Raw genomic sequence first — 1,941 nt, forward strand, 5'->3', positions numbered from 1 at the left:
AATATGCTTTTCTCGCCTTAATAACTTGTTACATGCCCAATATAAAAACCTTAAAAGTATATTTAAATACTATTGATTTTGTATGAATTCAGTTTAATTTATTTTCGCTGATTAACCAGAGGTAAACATGTTGAAACCTGTCAAACTCTCCCCCTCATAAAGTAAACACTTTTACGCAAATGAAATGAAAAGAGGCAATTAAAAACAAAATATGTATGCTCAGAACATGTAAGGTTTATTTAATAATTTACAGTTCTTCTTCAATTTTAATACTAGCAGTTCGTCCTAACGGACATAAATAGGTAAAGTTGAATGAACCTCGATTGATTTCGGTTATTGCAGCGTCTGACAATTTGTTGTATCGCATTGGGAAGAAAGTCTGAAAGAAAAAAGTCTTTAGTATTTACGTTTTTAAACGTTTTAAGAAATAAAAATGGAAAATTACCTGAAATTCGCCCAAATCAGCAACAATTCGTTCTCCAAATTTCGTAACACAACGTTTCAGTTTACCAATACGATATTTTTCATTTTGTTTTAATTCAATAACCTTTTTACAAGGCTTGAACAAAACTTCCTCTTCAACTTGTAAAAGTTCTTCTCTGAGATTCATCGTCGACGGTATGAGATACATCCTAAACTGAAACAGCTATTTATACAGAAATTTCTGAAAAAAATGTGGAAGGAATTTAGTTTTAATCACACCAAATTGGACAACGGAAATTTTTATGATAAGAAAAGTAAACCTAACCAACCCGCCAACATATCTCCTTGAAGATTTTAATGGTCAACCTATTAGTGGATGTTTTTACGAAAAAGAATTACAAAAGACTAAATACCCTCATATTTATCTCGTGGAAAAAGTACTTAAAAGTAATGGAGACAATGTATATGTTAAATGGCTCGGCTTCCCACCGACTAACAATTCATGGATTAATAAATCACAATTATTATAAACGACATAAAATATTTGTTTCCTTTCTATTATTTCTTAAATTGTTTTTCATAAATTACTATCAACCTTCAAACAACCAATGCATCTTAAAGTCAATGAACTCCCACTGATGTAATATGATCTCATTACCATACAAAACTCATATACCCATACTCTAATGAAATCTACCTACAAACCATACAAGAATCCCTTTTTTCTAGCATCCTACTGTACAGTGTACATACACCGCATCCTCCACGTCAATATTCAAGCTAAAAACATAAAAAAATTTTGTAGGTACATCACTAACCGCAATTCACAGTCACGAAAACTAAATTCACACCAAAATTCACAATTTACAACAACAAAATACATTTTACCCAAATGCTCTATTCCTCAAGTCCGATATTTATACTACTGTATAGTTGTTGTAATTAACATGCATGAAATTTTCCCATCCCTATTCCCATGCCCAAAAAGTATATTCTTACAGTCCCAACAATAGTTTTCTACCAACACTTTTTTTTTTTTTTTTTTTTTTTTTTTTTTTTTTGTTTTCCTTACATTTTCCTTACATTTTCATTCATTATCAATTCGAAATTTCCTATCACATTTTCAATCCCCACAAATTTCATCCACCTTTTTTTTTCCACACACAAGCACACACATGACACTCAATGCATACTGCCCATGATACTACACCAACGAGCCAGTGTCATAGCTGTCCTCCTTTAGGAGCAATTTTGATGCTCGGAGCACATTTTTTACACTAGGGAGGAGCATTTTATTCCTCAAGTCCGATATTTATACTACTGCTATCGTGTCGATAGAATAGATGAAATGGGTGGTGGAGTTGCTATTCTTATTAGAAAATCAATTCAACATTCGCTTTTACCTGTAATTCCAACAAGACTTGTTGAAAATGTAGGTGTTATGATTAAATTAAAAAACTGAAAGACTGTAAAAATCTATTCTGTTTATTTCCCTGGTGGATCTTCATCGGATATTAA

At 31.7% G+C, this 1,941-nt stretch overlaps 1 protein-coding gene across 1 annotated transcript; it reads right to left on the reverse strand.

Moving 5' to 3' along the window:
* Positions 1 to 214: 214 nt before the first annotated feature.
* LOC129940425 (uncharacterized) lies at positions 215 to 998 on the reverse strand. Its single transcript, XM_056048744.1, has 2 exons — positions 446 to 998; positions 215 to 379 (listed from the first exon to the last, which is right to left on the reverse strand). Exons 1-2 carry the CDS (start codon positions 629 to 631, stop codon positions 248 to 250), a joined length of 318 nt encoding a protein of 105 aa, XP_055904719.1. The 5' UTR covers positions 632 to 998; the 3' UTR covers positions 215 to 247.
* Positions 999 to 1,941: the final 943 nt, after the last annotated feature.

Source organism: Eupeodes corollae, chromosome 1 (assembly GCF_945859685.1).
Source record: "Eupeodes corollae chromosome 1, idEupCoro1.1, whole genome shotgun sequence".
In the NCBI taxonomy this organism is placed as follows: domain Eukaryota; kingdom Metazoa; phylum Arthropoda; class Insecta; order Diptera; family Syrphidae; genus Eupeodes; species Eupeodes corollae.

What these genes read in the sequence shown, in the direction of transcription:
- LOC129940425 (XM_056048744.1), bottom strand. Translation starts at nt 631, where the DNA reads ATGTATCTCATACCGTCGACGATGAATCTCAGAGAAGAACTTTTACAA. An exon ending in CTGATTTGGGCGAATTTCAG is followed by an intron (nt 380 to 445) that starts GTAATTTTCCAT and finishes TTTTTCTTTCAG; the next exon opens with ACTTTCTTCCCAATGCGATA.